The sequence below is a fragment of the Alligator sinensis genome, unplaced genomic scaffold (assembly GCF_000455745.1).
Source record: "Alligator sinensis unplaced genomic scaffold, ASM45574v1 scaffold48_1, whole genome shotgun sequence".
NCBI lineage: Eukaryota > Metazoa > Chordata > Crocodylia > Alligatoridae > Alligator > Alligator sinensis.
In genome coordinates this window covers 138,524-138,923 of record NW_005842541.1, presented here as the reverse complement: position 1 = coordinate 138,923, position 400 = coordinate 138,524, and the positions used below count along the sequence as shown (strand labels likewise).

General features: G+C 56.0%; 1 protein-coding gene across 1 annotated transcript in view; it reads right to left on the bottom strand.

Annotated features, from left to right (window-relative positions):
• The window catches only part of LOC102386112 (myomegalin-like), a 113,256-nt gene that overhangs the window by 93,757 nt on the left and 19,099 nt on the right, over positions 1 to 400 (bottom strand). The window contains 1 exon segment of the mRNA XM_025213595.1: positions 2 to 71. Coding sequence (XP_025069380.1) covers positions 2 to 71 — 70 coding nt within the window.

Sequence of the window (400 nt, the reverse complement as noted above, 5' to 3'; positions counted from 1 at the left end):
CCTGCTGTCTCTCCTCATACTGGCGACGCAGCTCTGCTTCATTGCGATTGGTCAGGCTCTCAGCAGCCACCCTGAAACACATGGTGCCGGCAAGTCAGAGCAAGGGGCAGTACTGGGAGCCTCAAGAGGACAGTAAGTAAGGCTTTCTCCCCATGGCTGCTTCAGGGCATTCTGCCTTGGAGCTTGCAAACAGGGTTCAGCTGAGCATGACTCTAAATGAGTCTCTGCTGGGCTAGGACTGGGGACAGCACCAGTGCACACCAGCCAACTTCATTTTTACTAACACTCACTCTCACCTCACTGCACAGGGCTACGTGGCACCATGGTAATAACAGTCACCAGCAGCTAGGCCACTGCCACTCCCACCCTGCCAAAGCTGGTCGAGCTGCACAGGGGCTGA